The 23,792-nt window shown below is 47.6% G+C and overlaps 1 protein-coding gene across 1 annotated transcript; it reads right to left on the bottom strand.

Moving 5' to 3' along the window:
* Positions 1-2,928: 2,928 nt before the first annotated feature.
* Catsper3 (cation channel sperm associated 3) lies at positions 2,929-23,445 on the bottom strand. The gene is made up of 8 exons (XM_048333869.1): positions 23,408-23,445; positions 18,338-18,491; positions 10,647-10,886; positions 7,347-7,529; positions 5,966-6,106; positions 5,199-5,318; positions 3,951-4,105; positions 2,929-3,028 (listed from the first exon to the last, which is right to left on the bottom strand). The coding sequence occupies exons 1-8, from the start codon at positions 23,443-23,445 to the stop codon at positions 2,929-2,931; spliced, it is 1,131 nt and encodes a 376-aa protein (XP_048189826.1).
* Positions 23,446-23,792: the final 347 nt, after the last annotated feature.

Here is a 23,792-nt window from a genome sequence, read left to right as displayed (position 1 = left end):
CAGCCTTGATCAAAAGAGATCATGGAGAGCACCCAGGTTCTGAGTTCAAGCCCTAAGACTGGCATCAAAAAAATAAAAAATAAATAAGTAAAGATGCACTTAGGGCTGTGTTGAAAGCCAGATTGGTTTCTGAGGCATCCTATCTCACCTGCATCTGAAGACATCAAGGAACACAGGTCCCAGCATCTCCCAGAATTGGGTTTCTAGAAAAGAACCAAGCATATTCTCCAGCTGAGCACTGGTGGCTCACACTTGTCATCCTAGCTACTCAGGAGGCTGAGAGCTGAGGATCACGGTTCAAAACCTGCTAGAACAGAAAAGACTGTGAGACTCTTATCTCCAATTAACCACCAAAAGGCCAGAAGTAAAGCTGTTGGCCCAACAGGTAGAGCAATAGCCTTGTGGGGAAAAACATGCTCAGGGATAACATCCAAGCCCTGAGTTCAAGTCTCAGGACCAGCACACATATACAAAAAATAATAATAACCAACCCTTACATTCACAGTCATTGCCTGGCTCTCTCCGGTGGTGAAATCAACGTGTAGTTAAAAATAAGTAAATAAATAAATCTGCAGCCTTGGGTTCCTGATCTTCCTGGAGAGAGCTGGGCTCAGCCATGAGGAATCCAGACCCAGGCCCTGCTTGTGTCCTGCAGTCCCAAGCCCCACCCTGGCAGGCTGGAGACAAAGCCACCTCCTGGGGGACAGTCCTGACCCCTCCAAAGGGTGGGGCTGGGAGGAGGGTCCTGCCTTCCACAGCCAGGCTGGGGCAAGCAGAGCCACTCTGCCCCCGAGGCAATCAATAGAAGGTCTGGGCCAAGCCTGTTTGAGTTGGTGAGAGCCCAAGTGGGAATTCCAATCTGCCAGTGTTTGCTCTGCAGGCCCAAAGAGCCCAACAGAAATGCTGCATTGGGACTCTGTGCCAAATAAGACGTGGCCAGCAGCGCAAGACCAGCCCTGTGTACATCGCCTCCTCCCAGCTCCCAGCTCTCTGAAAGCCTTCTTGTGCCCTTGCACTTGGAGTCGCTGTGGCCCAGGCCAAGGCTGCCTTGGGCTTAGCACCCAGTCTGACCATCCTTCTGCCCAGCTCTCTCTGGAGACCTTTCTCCATCGGGCTGCAGGCCCCCGACCTTACCTCTGCTCAATCTTCTCTGCCACCTCGCAGGTGTCCCCAAGCCCCTGACCAGAACAGCCCACTCCAGCTGTGCCCCAGCAGACACGGAGGACTGACAGCCAGGAAGCCTCTATCACAAGTAAGGACATCTTCTCTTGAAGATACTGGAAGGAATAGAAGCCAAAATTTGTGTTGTTTGTGTAAGTACTGGGACTTGAACTCAGGGTCCAGGTGCTGCCCCTTGGCTTGTTTCCTTAAGGCTAGCACTCTACTATTTGAACCACAGCTCCAGTTCCAGCTTTTTCTGAGTCATTTATTGGAGATAAGAGTCTCACGGACTTTTCTGCTCGAGCTGGCTTTGAACTGTGCTCCTCAGATCTGAGCCTCCTGAGTAGCTGGGATGACAGGCATGAGCCACCAGTGCCCAGCTCAACCTCAGTTGTAACATCCCATTATTTTTTTTCCAAAGAAGTATGTGAGACTTCCAAGAACCAGATACCAGCCAAGGAACTCAGGGCTCCTAACTCTAAAACTTGGGTACTTTATGCCTTGCCTCCCTGGGACACAATTTAAAATAGTTGGTGACTCCAGAATGCCTAGGGCAGTGAAGTAGGGCTTCCTGCGTTACTGGAGCACACTGGGTGTAAGCTGTTGACAGTAACTGCTTTGCCCCAACTCTAGAACACAATCATGGGCTGTCCCCTAGTCCCTGGGGCTCAAACACTCAGCAGGCCTACCTCCCTGCCCCAGCCTCAGGGGTCTTGGGCCCAGAAAACCCTCCTGTGCCCTTGTTCTGACCATTTTCACCATGGCCCTGAACATGGAAACCCCCACACCCCTTGCTGATGGAAACACTTGAGCACCTCTGCATGCAAACTGTCATCTTCTTGGGGGAAAATGGCTGCCTCCCAGGGCCAGGCCTGCCCAAGTCCCCACACCCAGCTGGCAAGGGTGCCAGCCATCCTAGACCTGCTGGAACCTTCGATTGCCTCTATTTGGCTGTGTCAGATTGGTGTCCGGGGCCTTGGCATTTCTGGTAGACATCTGTCCAGGAAGGATGTGGGAAAGGCCACCATTGAGGGGAAGGGTCCCGGTCCTAGGCCCAGGTGGCGTGCAGTGTGAAGCCCTGCCGCTGTGCCAGCTCCAAGCCTCTGTACAGGGCAGCCTGGCATTACTGTTGCCCCAGGCCCCCAGATGGAAGTCTGTACCCACCACTGAACACTGCCAGCCCCGGCTGCACCCTGGGCATGAGCCGAGGAGAAATAAGATCAGACTTCCAAAGAGAGGGATCCTCACAGCAGTGGGTGTGTGGAGAGCTGTGGCTCTGCCAGGCATGGGGTGCTCACACGGTCAGATCCCAGAGTCCCCTACCTCATGGGCCTGGAGCTTGAGTTTAGGGCCTGGGCACTGAGATATTTTGCTTAAGGCTAGCACTGTACACTTGAGCCTCAGCTCTGCTTCCTGCCTTCTGGTGGTTCATTGGGGATAAGAGTCTCATGGACTTTCCTGCCTGGGCTGGCTTCGAACCACTATCCTCAGACATAAGCCTCCTGAGTAGCTAGGGTGGCAGGTGTGAGTCCCCGGCATACAGTGGGACTTGGAAGTGGTGCTGGCGATGGTCCTCAGCTTGAGGCTCTCCAGCAGCTTCCTTGGAGCCCAGTAGATCCTCGTGATTGGATCCGGAGACTCTGGGTCAGACTTCATAGTCACCCACAGTTCCCACAGGCAGGGAAGCCCCCACATCAAAGCAAGTCTCCAGAGGCCAGCTGTGAAAACCTGTGTTTTAATGGGGCTGTCATGGCGGGGGATGGACTTCTAGTCCACCATTTCTAATATCTCAGAGAGCTTCTCCTCGGGCAAGTCCTCAAGCATCAGGGCCAGCACATTCACGATCTCATAGTACAGCTCTTGAAGCCTGGAGGGTGACACAAGAGAGGGCACCTGAGGATGGGGCAGGCTCCAGGACCACACAAACACCCTGCAGGTGTAGGGTCGGATTCGAGCGAGCGAGCGAGCGAGCAAGGTCTTTCAAGTCAGAGGAGGTGGACTGGCACTTTGCAGGAGGCAGGGGGCTCAGTATCCACTTTAACCCATGCATCAGGTTGGCAATAAAGCCCTGGGCTCTGAAAGTAGAAACTGTGTAGTGTGACAGACAGAGCCAGGTCCACTCAGAAGACAAAAGCGGGCCTTCCCTGCTTCCCTCTTTCTTTAATTTCTCCAGTCCCCAGAGCTCTACAAGGGGCTCTCACATTAAGAAAGTGCCCACGGTGCCCACAGTGGCTCCCTGGCCCCCGCAGCCTTTCTGCTGGGCCTGTACATCTTTTCCACTCCATAATGCCCTGCCAAAACCCCAGCTAGCTCACACAGAATGTAAGCCCTGGGCCAGGCCCTGGGCCTCACATCTGTCACTGTCATGGAATCAACCTGGTGGCTGTCATAGGACAGGTTGAGAAAAGGGCTAAGACTAGTCCAAGGTCACATAGGAAGACAGTGGCAGAGCCAGGCTGGGGCTCCTCACTTACCAGCCAGAACCCCCTCTCTGCCCCCTGAGAATGGGGAAAAGTAGGGAGATGCAGGGAGAGACGTCCCAGCATAGGTCTACCTGCCCAGCACACAGCCCCTAGTTCCCCCAGCTACCCTGAGCCTCAGTCATCAAACCTCTTGTCTTCTGGAGGGGCCCTACACACAACCCCAACCTTGAAGTCCTGGGGAATCTGGAAAGGCTGGGGCTGACACTTGTATTTTTTTCACAGTACTGGGGTCTGAACCCAGGGCCTCAAACTTGCTAGGCAGGTGCTCTACCACTTGAGCCACGCCCCCCAGCCCTAGGGACTGACTTGTTGACAGTGGTGTCCTGGTTGTCCAGTGTGGACAGGTAGATGTCAATGAAGGGCAAACTAGTGCCGAAGTCATCCAGGACCATGGGGTCTGTGTGCCGCAGTGTCTTCTTGAAGCTCTCCACCAAGTCACGAAAACTCTTGTCAGTGCCTTTCTAAGAGAAGGAAGAGAAGCATGAGAAGCACAAGACAAAGGGAGACAGTGAGCTGGGTGCTGGCACCTCACACCTGTCACCCTAGCTACTCAGGAGGCTGAGGTCTAGAGGATCGAGGTTCAAAGCCAGCCAGGGCAAGAAAACCCAGGACACACACACACACACACACACACACACACACACACACACACACACACACACACGAAGGCTAAGGTGCCCAGAGATCTGGGATCCTCCACAATGCACCCTAGAAGTTTATCCTAACCCTTCTGAGCCTAGCCCCTCATGGATGAGGCAGCATCTGGAGCCAGCGTTCAGGCCAGGGGGACACTGCGGCATCCATGAGAGCCTCCTCCAGCCCCATACAGCCCCTGGTGTGGTCTCCACCTCCGAGAGGCAGAGGAGGGCTGCTCTCACAGGGCAGGGCAGCCACAGCTGGACCAAGAGGACTCAGGCCATAGGAATGTGTCCTTCGAGCTCACTGTGGTCACTCCTGCTCTTGGTTTTGAACAGGAGGGAAGCTGAAGTTAAGTGACACACTGACTGGAACCAGGTGAGCTCCAAGCAGCTCCAGCGCAGGGCCCCAAAAGGCCCTGTAGCCTGGCACTGGTGGCTCACACCTTTCATCCTAGGTACTCAGGAGGCCGAGATCTGAGGAGCACAGTTGGTAGCCAGCCTGGACAGGAAAGACTCAAAGATTCTTATCTGCAAGTAACTACCAAAAAATCCAGGAATGGAACTGTGGCTCACGTGGCAAAGCACCAGCCTTAAATACAAAAGCTTAGGGACAATACCCCAGGCCATGAGTTTAAGGCCCAGGACTGCCCCCCCCCAAAAAAAACAGTGCTTGCAGTAGAGTTATATGCACAAAGGAGAGGGCAGTATAGTGACCACATTTGACACCCCAATCGTAGCTCCAAGAAACACAGAACTACAGAAAGCAAAGTGTGGCTCTGGAAAATACAAAGGGGAGGCACCTGCTATACTAGAGCCACCCATGCCTGAGCCCCCTGTACTCTGCATAGCCTCCCAGGCCCCTTCCTGGCCATTTCCTCAGCCACTGCGTGTCCCTCCTCCCCTGTGGGTGACTCACCTGGGTCTGCATCAGTTTATTGACCTTCTCTTGCTGCCGCCTCAGGATCACCTGCTTCTCCTCCATCATGGTCACGTGCCGCTCAATCTTGATCTCACGCTTAAACTTTTTGATGGAGTCCTAGAGAGTCAGAGGCTAGCGGTGAGGGGCAGCAGTCTCTCTCCTCGCCTAGCCTGCCCTGCTCCTCAGGGAGGAGCATTCATGTACAACCCCGATGCAAGCTGCCAGTGATGGCTATGCTGACTTCCCAAGCTTCACTATTCTTCAAGCAGAGGCAGAGGTTTAGAGAAAGGGGCCATGGGTGTGGGAAGGACCCATCTAGTGATATGTGTGTGTGTGTGTGTGTGTGTGTGTGTGTGTGTGTGTGTGTGTGTGTGCCAATACTGGGATTTGAACTTAGGACCCTGAACTTTCCCTTAGCTTTATCACTCAAGGCTGGCACTCTATGGTTTGAGCCACAGCTACACTTCCGGTTTTCTGGTGGCTCATTGGAGATGAAGAGTCTCATGGACTTTCCTGCCCTGGCCGTCTTTGAACCATGATCCTCAGATCTCAGCCTCCTGAGTAGCTGGGATTACAGGCATGAGCCGTCAGCATCCATCAAGGGACCCATTTTTGTCCACCTTCATGTCTCATCAGGAGACAGGCGGGTTGTTCCTGGAAACTTGAGCTCTCCTCTCTCCCCCACTAGCCCACCGCCCCCCCCACCCCGTCGTCACTCCTGGCCTGACCCCTCCCCCACGGGCTCCCCGGAAGCACAGCCTCACCTCTGTGTGCATGATCATCACCCCCACAAACATGTTGAGGAAGATGAAGGAGGCCAGCAGGATGAAGGTGATGGTGAAGACTCGGCTCAGCAGGAAGTTCCGGTTGTCCAACTCTTCCTGCAGGTTTGTCCATCCATCGACCTGCTCAGGCCGAGCAGGTATGTTGAGTGTCAAGGCCCTGTACAGTAGCACCTCAGTCTCACCCATGCCGTGGGAGTGCAGCAGGGGACTGACGAGGAGCTACCAGCACTACCATACCTGCTCAACACCTCCCTGCCCAGAGGCCAGGGGTAGGTGCCAGTATCCAGCATGCCCCCCCCAGGCCTCCACAGTGCCTTCACCAGGCCCACCTTGGAAAAGAAATAAACAAAACAACAAATGGGGTTGGAGGTGTGGCTCAGGAGGTAGAACATCAGCTATTGAGTGAAAGCATCAGAAAAGGAGGAGCAGGAGCAGCAGCAGCAGCAGCAGCTATACACCAGTGGCTTATGCCTGTCATCCTACCTACTCAGAAGGCTGAGATCTGAGGATCGTGGTTCAAGCCAGCCTAGGCAGGAAGGTCTGTGAGACTCTAATCTTCCAATAAACTACTCAGAAAAATCTGGAAGTGGAGTTGTGGCTCAAGTGGTGGTAGCTCACTAGCCTTGAGCACAAAGAGGCTCAAGGACAGTGCCTGGGACCTGAATTCAAGCCTCAAAATCAGGAAGAAGAAAAAAGGAAGGAAGGAAAAAAGGAAGGAAGGAAGGAAGGAAGGAAGGAAGGAAGGAAGGAAGGAAGGAAGGAAGGAAGGAAGGAAGGAAGGAAAAAAGGAAGGAAGGAAGGAAAAAAGGAAGGAAGGAAGGAAGGAAGAAAGGAGGAAAAAAGGAAGGAAGGAAGGAAGGAAGGAAGGAAGGAAGGAAGGAAGGAAGGAAGGAAGGAAGGAAACAACAAAATATCCATTCTTTCTGACTCCAATGGAGCATAGACTTCAGGACTCAGGCTCTATATGCTTATTCTGGATGGATTTGTGAAAGCCCAATTTCAAAAAGGCTTTGTAATATGGATCTCACTTATAACTTAATCCAAATGAAGCATCACTTGAGAAGTCTTAGGACCTGATGCCAAATGCGGAAATGACCTAAGAAGTCCCAAGATCAGACACAGCGCTGTATCTCTCCTCAGAGCACTGGGGCCTGCCAGATCCTGGGGTGCCAGTCCTCAGTGTCCCCAGTACCAGCAGAGTGCCTGACCCTGGGGAGGGCCCTACCCCCGCCATGCAGCCCCCGGTGTTTGTACCATCACACACACACACACACACACACACACACACACACACACACACACACGCCCCAGGCAGTCCCTGCTCCTGGGCCCTGCCCCAATCCCTGCTCCTCCACAGTACCGTGGCCAAGCTGAAGAGGGTGAAGAAAGCCACGGCCAGATTCCCCCAGTTGTCCATGTCACCCCTCTCAGAGATTCCAAACAGGCAGAAGCCCAGGATGGAGAAGATGTACATGAGGATGAAGAGCAGGGTGAGCACCGAGGCCACAGTGTAGACAGTCTGTCCCACGGCCGTGATGAGGGTCTGTGTGGAAGGGGACACAGTCGTCAGGTACATGCAGTTTGGCTAAGACAGCTCAGAGGGCCGGTGGTACATAGCTATCCTTAGCCTGGAGCAATACTTGGTGGCATGGGAGATTGCAAATGAGTGCTGGCTGAATGAATGAATGAGTGAATGAATACTGGAGACTGCAGCTGTCCCACATTGGCATCTTCCCTTGGGTGCCTGTGAGCACACAGTGCCAGGTCTGGGGTGGCCCCCTGGGTCAGTACCACAGACTGTCCCACCGGCCCCTGTGGTCATCCCAGGACCAGCTGGCTCCTGCTTCTCTGCTGAGGGTCGGCCCGGACACTCCACCCCAGGCACAGGGTTTGGGAAGCACCCTGTGTTGACGATGGAGAGGGCTCCGAGGAATACAGCTCCAGTATTTCTGGGCCTCACCTTCACTGGCAGGTCCTGGGTTTGTGACCTCAACCTTCCCCACTACAAAATGGGCAACTGTCTTACCTCCCTCTACATGGCCGGCTGAGTCCCGGGGAGCAGGGTATGCAGCCTCTGAGTCCTGGAGTCTTGTAGAAAGTAGGGACTCCCTATCCACCTATCTATCCATTGATCAAGTGATTAAGCAACCGATCCATCTAAGCGTGTGTATGTGTATGTGTGTGTATGTGTGTTTGTGTGTGTGTGCATACTTGTTCAATCCTGGGGATTGAACTCTAGGCCTGGCACTGTCCCTGAGCTTTTTTACTCAAAGTTAGCACTCTGCCACTTGAACCACAGCTCCACTTCTGGCTTTCTGGTGGTTCACTGGAGATAATGGTCTCATGTGCTTTCATGCCCAGACTGGCTTTGAACCGTGATCCTCAGACCTGAGGCTCCTGAGTAGCTAGGATGACAGGCTCCAGCTTGGTTTTCTATCTACCTTCCTTACTCCTGTTCCTACTGATGCCAGCTATGATGCCCAGCACCTCAGCTATTCATCTCCCCTCCTTCCAGTAGGGCTCATCTGTCCCTCCCCTCCCAACAAGGTTGGGGGAGGGCTGGAGAAAAGGAGACTATGACTTGATCTGCCTTGAGAAGTCCCCACCCCCAGAAACAGAGGGAAGCGATGCTGCTTCTGCCAGGCTCAGAGGCATGGGAGACCATCGCAGAATCCTGACAAAGGCTGCAGGTAGCAGGGATGAAAAGACACAGAGGGGTCAGTGATCACTTTGGAGGCCATGCCTTAAGATTTGAGAGGAGTCAAGCAGTCCCATAAGGCTGGGATACCCCACATCAGAACGCTGGGAGCAGACAGGGATGGGGAATGTCCTAAGAAGCAGAAAAGATGGCCCGGAGAGAATACACAGAGGGCATAACAGTGCCAAGGGCACTAAAAAAGGCCAAGAAAAAGAACACACCGGAGAGGTAGAGCAGGAGACGCAGAAAGCAGGGAACCAAGGGAAATGAACACTGGACTTAGTGACAAGGAGGCAGCTGGCCACCTTGTACAAGCTACTTCCTGCCAACAGAAGGAAGAAACTGAGCTAGAAAAGAGCCAGGAAGAGCCTCAGGCTGGCCAGGGAAGAAAGAGGAAGGGAGACTGAACACACACACACACACACACACACACACACACACACACACACACACACACAGAGCAAGGAAGGAGTAACAGGAGGCTTGTGGCAGGGGGCGCTGTGTCACACTCACAAAGGATGAGCAACACACTCCCTGGACACGGGGCCCAGACCAGCCCCTTCCTCCAGGGCTGCAGCCCCCTGCACACTCACCACAAACTAGGATGTGTCTGCGGACCTGGCAGAGGTTAAGGCTTGTTCTGGAACCTTCTGGGTCAAGGAAAGGCTGGGCAACCCCCACCTCAGCACCCCAGGAGAACTCAGTGGGACAGTGTTTGCAGAGTGGCGTGCAGTTAAGGGAGATAGCACAAGGAATCCCTGGGTCACCCCAGGGTGGAGTGGGGGGCAACAACACAGCTGCCATCATCATTTTTAGGGGGGAAGGGGAAGGTACCATTTCTTCACTATTGCCTTTTTCAACGTTGACCCTTTGCTTTGTCTTATCTACACTTCAGATTTGTTTTATGTTCAACTTGCTTTTATTTACCATTTTTATTTTTTGCTTTTTTTTTAATATTGAAAAGATGGCAATGCCCCAGAAACTGAAAATAAATAGAAAAGAGATGGAAGGGGGGAGGGAAGGAGAGGGAAGAAGAGGAGAGGGAAGGAGAGGAGAGGGGAGGAGAGGGACAACAAACTTTTAGCCAAGCCAGGCACTGGTGGCTCATGCCTGTAATCCTAGCAAGCAACTCAGGAGGCTGAGATCTAAGGATTATGGTTCAAAGCCAGCCCGGGCAGGAAAGTCACTGAGACTCTTATCTCCAATGAACCACCAGGAAACAGAAGTGGTGCTGTGGCTCAAAGTGGGAGAGTGCCAGCCTCCAGTAAAAAAGAGCTCAGTGACAGTACATAGGCTCTGAGTTCAAGCCCCAAGACCAATTAAAAACAACAACCACCAAAATGTTCTAGTCAATGGGGGAAGCAAGCTGTGTGGTCGAAGCCTGGAGAGTTCCAGGTCTGTAAGACAAGTCATCTGTCCCATCAGAAAGTCAGTCATGGTGGGCAGGGTTGGGGGGAGAACAGGAGAAAGCGATGGAAGGGCTAACACTGATCAAGATGCTTTGTACTCCTAAACTTGGCACATATGAAAACCCTCTTGTATAACTACTAAAAGGTAACAAAAATAATGATGCTATAGAAGCAAAATACATGGAAGCTACAAAAGAAGGAAAAGGAGGAACAGGAGGAGAGAAAAGGAGGAGGCAGAGGAGGGAGGTGGGAGCCAGCTACTCCTCAGCACAGGGGAGTCAGATCACCTCTGCCGTCTGAAGTACTTTTCAAACCTTTTCAACTACCAGCTGACCCTGACATTTAACTGCTGAATGGTCTTGTGCTTCAGTGTGTTCATCTGTAAAATGGAGCTACCAACAACTATCTTAGCATTGTTTTCAGATTAATTGAGATGATACTGGTGATGCACAACCTGCCACACAGGAATAGGGAGCCAGCAGTCAGATGGTAATTTCCTCAGGAGCTGGTGGGCCCCTTCCATGGCCTCTGCCCTCGGGCTCTGCACACTCACCCTGATGCCTCTGCTATAAGGGATGAGCTTGAGAATGCGCAGGGACTGTATGCCGTCAGCCACGTTGAGGTAGGCGTAGTGTTTGCCCTTGACCTTGCGGAGCAGGTACGGGATGAAGATGATGATGATGATGACTATATCCAGCAGGTTGTAACCATCCTGCCAGTACAGGATGGGGTCCACGTAGACCTTCATGCAGAACTCCGAGGTGCAGATGGACACAAAGATGATTTCTGAGATCTGCAGGGGAGGCAGGGGTTGGAGAGATCCAACCAAACTCAGAGCCCTGTGAAGTGAACCTCTCCATCCCTGCCCTGGGCCTCTTAGTGTGTCACTCTCTTCTCCTCTGGTGACTTTCCTATTCCTGGCACCAAGCCTGGGGCTAGGCTGGATCCCAGCTACTTTGAATGGATAAATGAATGGATGGATGGGTAGATGGGTGGGTGGGTAGGTGGTTGGATGGATGGATGAGTGGGTGGGTAGGTGGTTGGATGGATGAATCGATGATGGATGGGTAGATGGATGGATGGGTGGGTGTGTGACTCAAGTGGTAGAGCACTAGCCTTAAGTGAAAAAGCCAAGTAAAACTGAGAGGCCCTGAGTTCAAGTCCTAGTATTGGCGCTTGCACGTGCACACACACATATACTCAGTTATAAAGCTGGGCTCTGGTGGCTCATGCCTATAATCCCAACTACTCAGGAGGCTGAGATCTGAGAATTATGGTTCAAAGCCAGCCCAGGGAGGAAAGTCAGTGAGACTCATAGCTCTAATTAACTACCAAAAACCAGGAAGTGGAGCTGTGGCTCAAGAGGTAGAGTGCTAACTGTGAGCAGAAAAACTCAGGAACAGTGCCAGGTTCTGAGTTCAAGCCCCAGGACCAGCACACACACACACACACACACACACACTTAAACAAAATTTTAAAATTTCTTTTTGTGCTTTATTACAGTTTAGTCAACGAGAATTTATCAGTCTTTAACGGTCAGTGGTATTTACATGGCTGTGTGATCTGTTGAGTATTTGTGCCCCCACTTTTAATTTTATGGAAGTTTGCCTCTTAAAAGGTAAATGGATGAACAAATGTGTGAACAAAGAGTGAACAAATGCAGCAGTGATACTTACTGGACAGTATGTTGAAAATGAACTATACACCTTGTGGGTGGGGATGGGGTGGGGGGAACTGAGAGTGAGGAAAGGAGTGACACTGTCCAAAAAGAAACATACTCTACCTGACTTATATAATGGTAACACCTCTGTACATAACCTTTATAATAATATTTTTTTTAATTTAAAGAGGTAAATGGGAGTAGGTGCTGGTAGCTCACACCTGTAATCCTAGCTACTCAGGAGGCTGAGATCTCAAGGTCACCATTCAAATCCAGTCCCCAAAGGAAAGTCTGTGAAACTCTTATCTCCAACTAACCACTGAAAAGCTGGAAGTAGAGCTGTGGCTCAAGTGATAGAGTACTAGTCTTGCACCAAAAAAGATCAAGGACAGCACCCAGGCCCTGAGTTTGAGCCTCAGAAGTGGTGCAGTGGCTCAAGTGGGAGAGTGCTAGCCTTGAGCACAAAGAGGCTCAGGGACAGAGCCTAGGCCCTGAGTTCAAGCCCCAGGATGAGAAAAAAAAAGAAAAAAATTTAATAAATTGACTTGATATATTTTTCTTTTTTTCCCCCTCCCTCCTTTCCTTTCTCTTTCCTTCTCTCCTTCCATCCCTTTCTTCCCTTTCTTTTTTTGTATTGAACTCAGGACCTCATGCTCTACCACCTGAGCCAAGCCTCAGTCCATATATATCTATTTTCAATCATAACTTTATTATCTTTAAGTCGTTGCACAGAGAGATTACCATTCAACAATTCAGTTTATAACTACAGTGCATTTTGATCGATTGTCCTTTTACTTGTAGATAAGGTCTCAGGCTTTTGCTAGGGCCAGCCTCAGACTGAGCCTCTCACCTCTACCTCCTGAGTAGGTGGTACTATAGATGTCACCATCACACCCAACCTTAAATGAATTTGTCATCTTGACCATCATCCAGGATTCTCTTAGTATTCCTTTCATCATTCAAGATAGAAATGTTAAGTTCCATGTGCAAAACAAGCCATTCCAGGCACTAGGAAATTAATGGGTACCATAGAAGTGTCCCCTCCCCAGCCCCACCCCTTGGAATCTTACAGCCTGTCAGGGAAGCCAGTAATGCTCAGATACACAGGAAAGATACCATTCAGGTAGGAAGGAAAATAAGGCAGGGAAAGTAAGGAAGGAGTTTCAGAAAAGGTGGTCAGTGGCTGGGCGCTGGTGGCTCATGCCTGTAGTCCTTGCTACTCAAGAAGCTGAGATCGGAGGCTCGCAGTTCCAATAAACCACCTAAAAACCAGAAGTGGCACTGTGGCTCAAAGTGGCAGAACACTAGCCTTAAGCAAAGCAGCTTAGGAACAGTGCCCAGGCCCTAAGTTCAAGCCCCCATGACGACAAAGAAAAAGAAAAGAAAGTCACAGAAGCCCTTGGTTTCTCTGGGCTTTGAGTCCAATGAACACTGCAGGGTTTTCAGCAATTGGAGGGAGGAAGCAGGAATGATGGGTACCGAAGCCCCATAGGGACCATGGGGAAAGGAGATAAAGAGCAGCAAGGACAGTTCAGCCAGCCCCGAGACAGGGCGAGAGGAAATGGAGGTGGATGAGCTGCCTGGGCCTGGGAGGCCTGACCACCATCATCTCCACTGTGGGAGGTTTCAAGAGGGGAGGGATACAAAAGGATGCTCATTTTAAAGAGATTTGAGTTGGTGACAGGGCTGTGGGGTGGCTGGCAAGAAGATCACCTGGGAGGTATAGCAAGGGGGGAAAGGCCACCCAGGTAAGAATCGAGGGAGGACGGAATTGAGGGGTACAAGGGCTGTCCTGGAGGAGAGAGGTCAGGCTCTGCACAGGATGTGCGGCAATAAGATGGGGCTGGTTGAGGGCCTCCAGGACAGAGAGGCAGGAAGACCTGAGAGTTTCAGACGCAGTATGTCTGAGCTTGGAGGTCTTAGTCAGGGGGGTGTAATGTTCCTCTCTTAGACTGCCATTGGCTACTCTTGGCCTGCTGGCTAAGGTAGCTTCATGGCATGGCTTGTCTGTCTGTGTGGGACAGGCACCGCACTGGCTTTGTAGATAGAGCACCCTGTCTTTCATGCATGTGAAGCCAGCCACTGCAGGCTAGATTGAAGCTGTTCCTTCTGTTTTGGGTCAGAGAGGGGGCTAGAAATCTTAAGCTGCTCAATTAATGAGTTGTAGTTTATTGGAGGGTTTTTTTCCTGCAAGATTGTTTCAGCTAGCTTTTCAAATTTATAGATATTGTTAGTTATATATGTACATTATTATACACACATATATATGTACGTGTGTATATAGAGATAGATAGATAATATGTACACTGTATATGTACTTACCTTTTCTAATTCCTAATATGATCCAGGTCTTCTACTTATTTTGATTGATTGTTCTAGGAAGTTTCTTATTTTGTGACTAGATCTAACTTTTGACTTTGTTGATATTTTCTTGTTTGTTTTTTATCTGTTTTGGCTTGAACTCAGGGCCTGGATGCTGTCCCTGGGCTTCTTTTGCTCTAGGCTAGCACTCTTCCACTTGAGCCACAGCTCTATTTCTAGTTGTTTTGCTTTTTAAAAATAATTTAATGGAAATCAGAGTCTCATAGAATTTCCTGCCAGGGTTAGCTTTGAACCATGATCCTCAGATCTTGGCTTCCTGAGTAGCTAGGATTATAGGCATAAGCCACCAGTGCCTTTTGTTTTTTATTGTGGAGAATAGATACATACATAAAATAGAATTTACCCTTTTAAGTATTTGAAGTGGCATTGTGTATTCAGTATCATGCAACCATCAGCACCATTTCCAGGTGACTTCTCTATGCCAATCAGAAACTTTGCACTCAGTAAAATTCCCTTTCCCTCAAGTCTTTGGCAAACTGTTGTGCTATGAAGTTGCCCATTCTAGGTGCTTCAGATAAGTGTAATCATAGAGTATTTGTCCTTTTGTGTCTGGCTTATTCCACTTAGGGGTAAGTTTTTAATGTTCATCCACATTGTAGCTCATCCAAATTCCATTAATTTTTAAAGCCATATAATATTCCATTGTATGCACAAATTATTTTTGTTTATCCATTAATACGTTTGTGGGAATCTGGGTGGCTCTAACCTTTTGCCTGTTGTAAATAAAATGGATGTAAGCACTGATGTACAAACATCTGTTCGATTCCTGCTTTCTGTTACTTTGACCATGTACATAGAAGCAGAATGACTAAATCATATACTTGCTCAACCCCGGAAGCAACTGCTAAACTTTTGCCCATGGCAATGTTCTTACAAACAACACACAAGGGTTCTGACTTTTCCGTGTTCACAAAGGTTTATGGGCTGGGAATATGGCCTAGTGGTAAGAGTGCTTGCCTCATATACTTGAAGCCCTGGGTTCAATTCCCCAGCACCACATATATAGAAAACGGCCAGAAGTGGCGCTGTGGTTCAAGTGGCAGAGTGCTAGCCTTGAGCAAAAAGAAGCCAGGGACAGTGCTCAGGCCCTGAGTCCAAGGCCCAGGACTGGCAAAAAACAAACAAACAAAAACCCAAAGGTTTGTTTATAAAACTATGACAAATAGTCATCCTACTGGGTAAGATATTGGGCATCATTGTGTCTTGTTTTGTTGTACTAGTACTGGGGCTTGAATTCAGGGCCTGAGTGCTATCCCTTAGCTTCTTCCACACAAGGGTGGTGCACTACCATTTGAGCCATACCATCATTTCTGGTTTAGTCATTGGTTAGTTGGAAATAAGCCAGCCTGTGCTGGCTTTTTTAATTGTGATGTTTCATGTCTCAGCCTCCAGAGTATAGAGAATGATAAGGCCTGGTTTATCATTGTGGGTTTTTAAAATTTTACTTAAGTATTATTATTATATAGGTGATATACAGAGGGGTTACATTTACATGCATCAGGTAACAAGTATGTTTCCTTTCATACAGTGTCAACTGTTCCCTCATTCTCTCCCATTTATTTTTTTATTCCCTCAATCAGTTTTAATTGGGCTTAGATTATTACATATATTTCATACTATACATTTTAACTTTCACAATGATGAAAATTGTCATTCTACTCTACATAGCTTATGAAGTCTATGAACTTCAACAATAAAATCATTCTCTCTATTTTGGATGATATGTACATTGCATTCCTTTTGTTTAGCAATATCTTTTGTCTCCTTCACTCATTCCTTCCTTCCCATTCCCACTCCTGAGTTGCTTAGTTCCCTTTTATCAGTGTCCAATGTAGCAATGGTCCCCTCTGCTATATTATTATTACTATTCTCACATACTTTCCACTCATTCTGTGTCCTCTTTTTTTTTTTTTTACTGTATCTTGCTATCTTGAGAGCTGTTTACTTCATTCTATCTCTTTGCATTTTAATTCTAACACCCGCATATCAGGGAGACCATAAGCTGTTTGTCTCTCCGTTCTTGGCTTGTCTCACTCAACATGATTTGTCCTAGTTCCAACCATTTTCCAGTGAATGCCATTATTGTCTTTTCTAATGGCAGTGTAGAATTCCATTGTATATAGGTACCACATTTTTTTAATCCATTCATCTGTAGTGGGGCATCTGGGTTGTTTCCATATCTTGGCTATTGTGAACAGTGCAGCAATGAACATGGAGGTGCAGGTGTCCTTGTCATATCCTGGTTCCTGTTGTTCAGGATAGATGCCTAGGAGTGGTATCATCACTGTGTTTTTAATTCACATTTCCTAAAGAACTAGTAATGTTGACAATCTTTTCATATGCTTATTAGCCATTTGTAATAGCTCTGGAGAAATATCATTTCAAGTTCTTTACTCCTTTTTGATGTAGCTTGTTTTGCTGTGGTTCTTTTTGTTGGTGGTGGTGGTAGGGTTTGAACTCAGGGCCTAGCACTGTCCCTCAACTCTTATTGCTCAGGGCTAGCACTTTACCACTTTGAGCCACAGTGCTTGGGCTGGCTTTCAACCAGGATCCTCAGATCTCAGCCTCCTGAGTAGCAAGGATTACAGGTGTGAGCCATCAGTGCCCACCTGGGAGTTGTTATGTATTTTCTTTTTTTTTTTGCCTGTCCTGGGGCTTGAACTCAAGGCTTGGCACTGTACCTGTGCTTTATTGCTCAAGGCTAATGCTCTCTCACTGAGGCCAGATCTCCATTTCCAGCTTTTTGGTGTTTAATTGGAAATAAAGGTTCCTGGAGCTTTCCTGCCTGGGCTAGCTTTGAACCTTGGTCCTCATATCTCAGCCTCCTGAGTAGCTAGGATTACAGGCATGAGCTACTGATAGCTGGCAATAGTAGTGTTCTTGGATGAGACAAATTATTTTAATTTTGACAAATCTAATTTATCTATTTTTCTTTCTTGCCTATGTGTTTAGTTTCCTATCGATCCAATCCAGGGTGATTATGATTACAATTAGTGCCTGTGTTTTCTTCTAAGAGTTTCAGCTCTTGGACTTAGCTAGTAACTTTCTTTTTGGGTCTGTTACGTATATGCTGTGAGGGAGGGGTCCAGCTCTACTCTTGTACCTGTAAATAAGATTGTTCTCACACAATTTGCTGGGACAACTTGATATCCTCATGGAGAAGGTGAAGAAGGTTGGAGAAGGTTGGAGAACCCTTCTTTTTCCATCCAAAGGCCTTGGCAGCCTTATCCAAAAATCAGCTGACCAAGGGCTGGGAAGGTAGCTCATTGGCAAAGTGCTTGCCTTGCAAGTGTAACATCCTGGGTTCGATCCCCAGTACCAAAAGGAGACCCCCTCCTTCCCCCAAAAAAGAAACACTCCTTCAACAAAAATCAACTGACCATAGTTATTTTGAGCTTATTTCTAAAATTTCAGTTCTATTCCATTGTTCTGTCAGTCAGTCACTTTTGATGCTCTCATTTTCTTGCCTCACATTTTCTGTGCTGAAGTATCTTAAACAAGTTGCATCATTATTTTTTTTTTAATTTTGGAAGCAGGTCTCACTAGGTAGCCAAGGCTGGGCTGGAACTCACAAACCTCCTGCCTTAGCCTCTTATGTGTGCAATTATGGTCACGACCCCAGCTTTCCATTGTTTTTTGGCATAAAGCATTACCACAGCAAAATCTGCTAACTTCCCTTTCCTTACAAGCTACATTGCCAGACATTGGCAGTTTCTTCCACCCTCCATTTTTTGGTGGTTAATTGGAGATAAATCTCAAAGACTTTCCTGCCATGTTGGCTCTGAATTGAGATCTTCAGATCTCAGCCTTCTCAGTAGGTAGGATTACAGGCATGTGCCTGGCTCAAAGTATATTTTAAAGGTCCTTAGAATTGTTTTCTATGGAAAACTGCCTCAAAATAAATGCCTTACAAAACCTTATACCATTTTCAGAAATAAAACAAGCCTGCTGGGGCTGGGAATATGGCCTAGTGGCAAGAGTGCTTGTCTCATATACATGAGGCCCTGGGTTCGATTCCTCAGCACCACATATATAGAAAAGGCCAGAAGTGGCGCTGTGGTTCAAGTGGCAGAGTGCTAGCCTTGAGCAAAAAGAAGCCAGGGACAGTGCTCAGGCCCTGAGTCCAAGGCCCAGGACTGGCAAAAAAAAAAAAAAAAAAAAAAAAAACACAAAAAAAAACCAAGCCTGCTCTTTCTGCTTACCTCAAAAACCCTGAACAAGCGGTATCTTATGTCATAATTGGTCCACAAGACCATGAAAAAGGCATTGAGCGCGATGTTGCTGATGATAATTGTCCTGAAGATGCTGCTATTTATGACCTTCTCCACAAACGCCCGGCACTGGAGATCTTGCCTCCTGAGGGAAGGTGAGGGGAAGAGATGAGGTAAGCATAGGAGAGCTACATTCCCACAATGCGCTCAAGGCTAGTGCTCTACCACTTGAGTCCACAGTTCCACTTCTAGCTTTTTGGTGGCTAAATGGAGATAAGAGCCTCACAGACTTTTCTGCTGGCTTCAAACTGTGATCCTCAGATCTCAGCCTACTGAGTAGCTCCAGTTACAGATGTGAGCCCCTAGCACTTGGTGTAGTCAACTAATTCTTATTAAGTGACAACTATTGCCAGGCAATATAGTAACACAATGTAAACACCATTAAATATTCAGTCCAGTATAAAAAACTAATAACATGAAGTGGAAGTGCAACTCAAGTGATCGCCTTGATTGAAAAGGCTAAAGGATAGCACCCAGGCCCTGAGTTCAAATCCTAGTATGGGCACACATGCACAAAAAGTGAAAACTTATCCAGGCAATGGTGGCTCACACCTGTAATCTTAACTACTCAGGAGGCTGAGATCTGAGGACTGTGATTTAAAGTCAGCCTGGGTAGAAAAGTCTGTGAGACTGTTATGTCCAATTAACCACCAGAAAACTGAAAGTGGCACTATGGCTCAAGTGGTAGAGCGCTAGCCTTGAAATGAAAAGTGCCCAGGCCCAGAGTTCAAGCACCACAACCAACCAAAAAAAAAAAAAGGTGAGAACTTGAACATGATGAAAATATCTAAGAAAAATCACTGGTATCTTCCTCTCGAACTATCAACACTGTAAGTGAAGTGAGTCAGGCTCAGAGAGACACAGGACATGAGTTTCCTGTCACTTGTATAAATCCAGATGTAAATTGTAAACACGTATGTAAACATATAAAGGCCATATGCATCTACACATAAACATGTCCATTAAAGTATGGCATATGCAGGGGTGGATTCCCAGGGTGTAACTCCTTAACAATTAACCAACAGTTTAATGAAATGAATACCAGGAAGCTGGAACCTGTGTTGTCTGATAGGAGTTAGCCTTAAGTGAAGGGAGAGCAGACTGGAGAGAGGATGGGTGGGCAAATGTGGTCATACTATTCAATGTCCATAAGTGAAAATGGAACCAGGTGACGTAAGGGAATGGGTGGAGTTGGGAGAGGTGGGGGAGAATGATGGAAGGGGTAATAGTGATCAAGATGTGTTGAGCTCATAGATGGACATGTTAAATTGAAACCCCTTTGTATAACTACTTAATAAAAAATAAAATTTTCAAGTAAAATTTAAAGGTGCATCATACACAAATTGATAAGCTACACTGGAACTCCTTTGTACAACTACTTAAAAAGGACAATAAAAAAGTAAATGAAATTAAAGATAATAAAAGAATAAAGGCATCCAACAACTTCATAAATAAATTTAAGTACAGATGAAAATATTTTTTAAAGTATCAACAGTAGGGGCTGAGAATGTGGCTTAGCCATAGAGTGCTTGCCTAGTATGCATGAAGCCCTGCGTTCGATTCCTCAGCACCACATACACAGAAGAAGCCAGGAGTGGTGCTGTGATTCAAGTGGTAGAGTACTAGCTTTGAGCAAAAAGAAGCCAGGGACAGTGCTCAAGCCCTGAGTTCAAGCCTCAGCACTAGCAAAAACAAAAATATCAACACTAAAATGCATGTACATTTTTCTCATGGTTTAGAAAAATGTTTGAGAAGAGAAAAACACAAAAACGAAACAAGGTATCAGGTCCTCAACTAAAAACCATCTCAATGAGTGCTAGGTATGGGCTAGGTGTGGTGGCACACACTTGTAATCCCTGTTACTTTGGAGGCAGAGAATGGAGAAAGTGGCTTGAGGCCAGCCCAGGCAAAAAGTTAGCAGGATCTTATCTCGAGAATCAAGCTGAGACCAGGCACTGGTGGCTCAAGCCTGTAATCCTAGCTACTCAGGAGGCTGAAATATGAGGATCATGGTTCAAAGCCAGCCTGAGCAGGAAAGTCCATTAAACTCTTACTTCAAATTACCTACGAGAAAATCCAAAGTAGCACTGTAGCCTTGAGCAAAAAGAGCTCCGGAACAGTGTGCTCAGGCTCTGAGTTCAAGCCCTGCAACTGACAACAAAAAAAAGAAGAAGAAGAAGAAGAAAAAAGAAACAAGCCAAGAGGGGAGGAGAATAATGGAAGGGTAATACTGCATTTACTCATAAATTGACATGTTGAACTGAAACCCCTTTGTACAATTACTAAAAGAGAATAATCATAATAGAAGTGGGCTAGAATTCTGATAAGGGTCACACTACTCATGGTTTTCTGACTTTATCCTTTTGCATCTTCATTATGATATTTTCCTCCCTCCCTCCCATTATGATATTTTTATTATGTTTGGTATTCTCTGAGCACAAAACAAAATAAATAAAATGTGAGTCTGTAGACTTGTGTATGTCATTAAAAAAAAGAAAAAAAACAAGCTGGACACAGTGTTCTCATCTGTAATCCCAGCCATTCGGGAGGCAGATGCCAAATGCGGCTGAAAACATCCCAGGCAAAAGTCTGAAAAATAATCTAAAAAGCCAAAGGGCTAGGAACCTAACTCAAGGGGCCAAAGTCCTGAGTTCAAACAGCAATACCATCAAAACAATTTTTTAAAAATCTCAAGCCAGGAGCCAATGGTTCATGCCTGTAATCCTAGCTACTCAGGGAGGCTGAGATCTAAGGATCATGGTTCAAAAGTCAGCTAGGGGGCTGGGGATATAGTCTAGTGGCAAGAGTGCCTGCCTCGGATACACGAGGCCCTAGGTTCGATTCCCCAGCACCACATATACAGAAAACGGCCAGAAGTGGCGCTGTGGCTCAAGTGGCAGAGTGCTAGCCTTGAGCGGGAAGAAGCCAGGGACAGTGCTCAGGCCCTGAGTCCAAGGCCCAGGACTGGCCAAAAAAAAAAAAGTCAGCTAGGGCAGGAAAGTCTGTAAGACTCTTATCTATAGCTAATCACAGAAAAAGCTGGAAGTGAAGCTGTGGCTCAAGTGGTAGAGCACTATCTTTGAGCACAAAAGCTCAGGGATAGTACCCAGAGCTTAAGCTCTAGGACCAGCACCAGAAAAAAAAAACAAGAGGATTGTTTCAGTCCATTCAAGATCAACCATGGCAAGACCTCTATCTCAAAACATAAATAAATTAGAATGCATATACCTTTATGATTTATAAAAACATGTGAAATTTTCTTTTTATTTTTGGTACCTGTACTAGCTTGAACTCAGATGCTCTCACTTAGCTTTTTGTTGACTCACAGCTGGTACTTTACCACTTGAACCACTCCTCCATTTCTAGCTTTTGGCTGATGATTTGGAGATAAGATTCTCTTGGATTTGTCTTCCCGATCCGGCTCCAAATTGCAACCTCAGATCTCAGCCTCAGGTGTCATTAGGTTTATAGGTCTAAACCCATGGCACTTGGCAAAATGTATAACTTTTATTATCTGATTTTAGATAGAGGCTTCAATTTTTTCAATCTTCAATTTTTTTCCCTAGATCTGGGACTTGAACTCAGGGCCTGGGCACTGAGTTTTCACCGCACCACTTTCGGCTTTTTCTGTTTATGTGGTGCTGAGGAATCAAACCCAGGGTTTCATGCATGCTAAGCAAGCACTCTACCACTAAGCCACCTTCCCAACCCAGTCTTCAGATTTTCCAACACAGTGGTAGAAAAAGAAAACATTGGCTCAACAAGTCATTGAGTCTGCAGGTCAGTAACAGTGTGTCAACTTCACCAACCAGAGAAACCAGACATGAGAGACATGCCCTACATCTGAGAAGTAGATCCGAATCTGGAAAAGACCAGCACAAAGCTGCCCTGCCCCCTGGCACTGCCCTTAGCATATTTCTTTTCTTCCTTATTTTATTTTGTGTGTGTGTGGTCTTAGAGCTTGAACTCAGGGTACAGATGCTGTCCCTGGGCTTTTTTTGCTCAAGGCTAGCACGTTATTATTTGAGCCACAGCTCCACTTCCAGCTTTTTGGTGATTGATTAGAGATAAGAGTCTCAGGAGCTTCCCTGCCCAGGCTGGCTCTGAACGACAATCCTCAAATCTCAGCCTCCTGAGTAGCTACCATTATGGGAGTGACCACTGGAGCCCAGCTCCTTAGCACAATTCTTAACAACAGAGATAGCGAATGATTTACTTCAGTTTCCTGAATCTTGAATAGAAAGCCTCAGATGCGGTATACAACAGTGAACTAGAAGCAGCTTTCTTAGCTTCCTTGTCAAAAGGCTGGGACATTGTTCAAACTTTACGCCTCACTTTGATCATATGACTGAGAAATCTCTGCTCCAGGATTTCCTTGGTGTCTGGATTCCAGGGGGCCAGCAGAGAAGGAGGTCCACAAAGGGAATCTCTGCTTTATGAGGTCATGCCTGGGCATTCCAGAGGCCACTGGTCTGCAGGCCTGCCCTCAGATCCTTCTCACGAGGATGGTGGCAAGAATATGGAGTGGGCGAAAGCAAGGAACAGGAAATCAGAGGAAACAAGTGGATCCAGGATCCAGTCACATCATCCATGTCTCCACCCTTCATGGAGCATCCTGGAATGAGAAGCCTAAAGACCGCCTGTGCTCCGTCAGCAGCAGCTCACACGGGCCCAGCCTGGAGGGCACTTCTCCAGTAGCACACAGCTGGGCCCATAGTACATGTCTATAATGCCAGGAGTCAGCAGAAATGGCAGCTTGGGGAGTCCTCTTCTGACCAGTCATGCCTCTACAGTCCCAAGTAGCTGGTTGAGACACCAAGCTACACATTACAGCTAAACACTGTAATGGGTCTTGATGTTTGCAGAGGCATCTCACAGGACTCAAAGCTCAGCAGTGTCATTTTGGCCAGGGTTAGAAATCCTGCAGACTGTTCCAATGCTCACACTGTAGCTCCACACACCAATGGAAGTCAGGCTAGTGCTCAGATGCCATCAACTAACCCTTGCTTTCTGCCTCTGGCAAAATCATCAAGAACCATGCTTATTCTTATTTATCCAGAGTTCCTAAATCCTAACAAGTTAGAAAGTAACTATCACTGCCAGAACTTCCATTAACATCACTTGAGAAGAAGACATTGTGAAAATGTGCTGGCCCTGGTTTATCATCTGTGGAGGTCATACGAGGGGGGTCACAGGTCATGTCTATTTAATTCCTCTCTAATGATCATTCAGAAGGAAAGGGAGTAAAAACAAAGCTCCCCACATCAGAGAAACCACCTTTATCACAAAGAGAGTGGGAACAGGCCAGCACCCAGGGGCCTCCATCTCTGACGTCAAGTTGCAAAGTCAGTTACTTGAAGCAAGTCTGGAGACCCAGTCTGTCGAG

This window comes from Perognathus longimembris, chromosome 25 (genome assembly GCF_023159225.1).
Source record: "Perognathus longimembris pacificus isolate PPM17 chromosome 25, ASM2315922v1, whole genome shotgun sequence".
NCBI lineage: Eukaryota > Metazoa > Chordata > Mammalia > Rodentia > Heteromyidae > Perognathus > Perognathus longimembris.
This window is presented reverse-complemented; position numbering and strand designations above follow the sequence as displayed.

Coding starts and splice junctions, on each gene's coding strand:
- Catsper3 (XM_048333869.1), bottom strand. CDS start 23,445: ATGGTTCTTGATGATTTTGCCAGAGGCAGAAAGCAAGG. Junction 7,530..10,646: donor CTTATAGCAGAGGCATCAGG/GTGAGTGTGCAG, acceptor CCTTCCACACAG/ACCCTCATCACGGCCGTGGG. Junction 4,106..5,198: donor ATAAACTGATGCAGACCCAG/GTGAGTCACCCA, acceptor TCCTTCTCTTAG/AAAGGCACTGACAAGAGTTT.